At 51.9% G+C, this 1,047-nt stretch overlaps 1 protein-coding gene across 1 annotated transcript; it reads right to left on the reverse strand.

Moving 5' to 3' along the window:
* Positions 1–33: 33 nt before the first annotated feature.
* Positions 34–1,041, reverse strand: LOC103399225 (cullin-9-like; the record flags this gene model as incomplete). The annotated part of the gene is made up of 4 exons (XM_008337944.3): positions 895–1,041; positions 668–794; positions 378–583; positions 34–299 (listed from the first exon to the last, which is right to left on the reverse strand). Coding segments are annotated over exons 1-4 (737 nt in total), but the record flags the coding sequence as incomplete, so codon positions are not given.
* Positions 1,042–1,047: the final 6 nt, after the last annotated feature.

Genomic DNA, 1,047 nt, shown 5'->3' on the forward strand with positions numbered 1-1,047 from the left:
TTCTTAAACAGCGTTTCCTGAAATATAACAAACCTGATGTCAGCGTGGGGCTCGTTTGCATTCGAGTTTTTCCTTATATCGGTGTGGCTGAAGGAGAACTGGGCCTGGCCCTTCTGAGGCGTGGACGGGTCCTCAGGAACAAACTCCACAATGTGTAGATTGTCCTCATTGCGGCGGACACAGCCTTTGCTAATGACATGCATGATGCACGAAAGAACATCGGCCGTGCTGCAGCTGAAGCCGCCAATGTTGCCACCCAGATGCCGCACGGCGTCTCGTTTCTGACACGAGTCCAGCACCTGTAGGTGACGAGAGCAGAGTGAGAGAGCTGTCTGCTGATTGGTCGTCAGCGATCAGGTCGATGTCCAATCTCTGACCTTGAAGACTAAGTTGTCGATGTGCATCTCCTTCTCCCGCTTCATGATGTGGACGATCAGGCAGTAGATGTAGTTCCTCTTCTTCTCCAGGGTTCCTGCCGCATCTTCATCCACGTTCAAGTACGTCTGCTTAGGCAGGAGGCGGAGGCACGCAGGGGTGCCATCCTGACTCTGAGACAGGATGTTCTGGTTTAATCTTAGAACACCTGAAAGAAGAACCATGTATTGGTTACCCTTTTGCCCACTGGGCTTCAAAAGTGAATCTGAGAGTGTGTGTGTATGTTTCTGACCTTTTATGGGGTCTTCTGGTTGGCTGCAGCTCAACGGCGCCCCCTCATTAATTAATGGAGTCAGAGCATGCAACAGGATAGAAGAAGACAACTGTGTTCCTCGCAGCAGTGACTCAACCTCAACTTCCTGCAAAGAGAGGCGGACTATGAGTGATGTCATCGATGAGCCTTTGCTGACCTACGTGTGGGCACACGTGCACGCAAGTGTGTGCGCACATAGATTTTACCTCCTGCTGGTTGAAATGCAGCAGTATGAACATCTGCAGCGTGGACACATGAAGTGTCCAGCAGCCAAACTGCAGTTCCGCTCGACCGAGCCACGTCCACTGGAGACGCCGGGGCTTGGAGTGACTCAGACCATACATTGACTGACCTGAGAG

The sequence above is a fragment of the Cynoglossus semilaevis genome, unplaced genomic scaffold (assembly GCF_000523025.1).
Source record: "Cynoglossus semilaevis isolate Cse_v1.0 unplaced genomic scaffold, Cse_v1.0 C19130622, whole genome shotgun sequence".
NCBI classification, from domain to species: Eukaryota; Metazoa; Chordata; class Actinopteri; order Pleuronectiformes; family Cynoglossidae; genus Cynoglossus; species Cynoglossus semilaevis.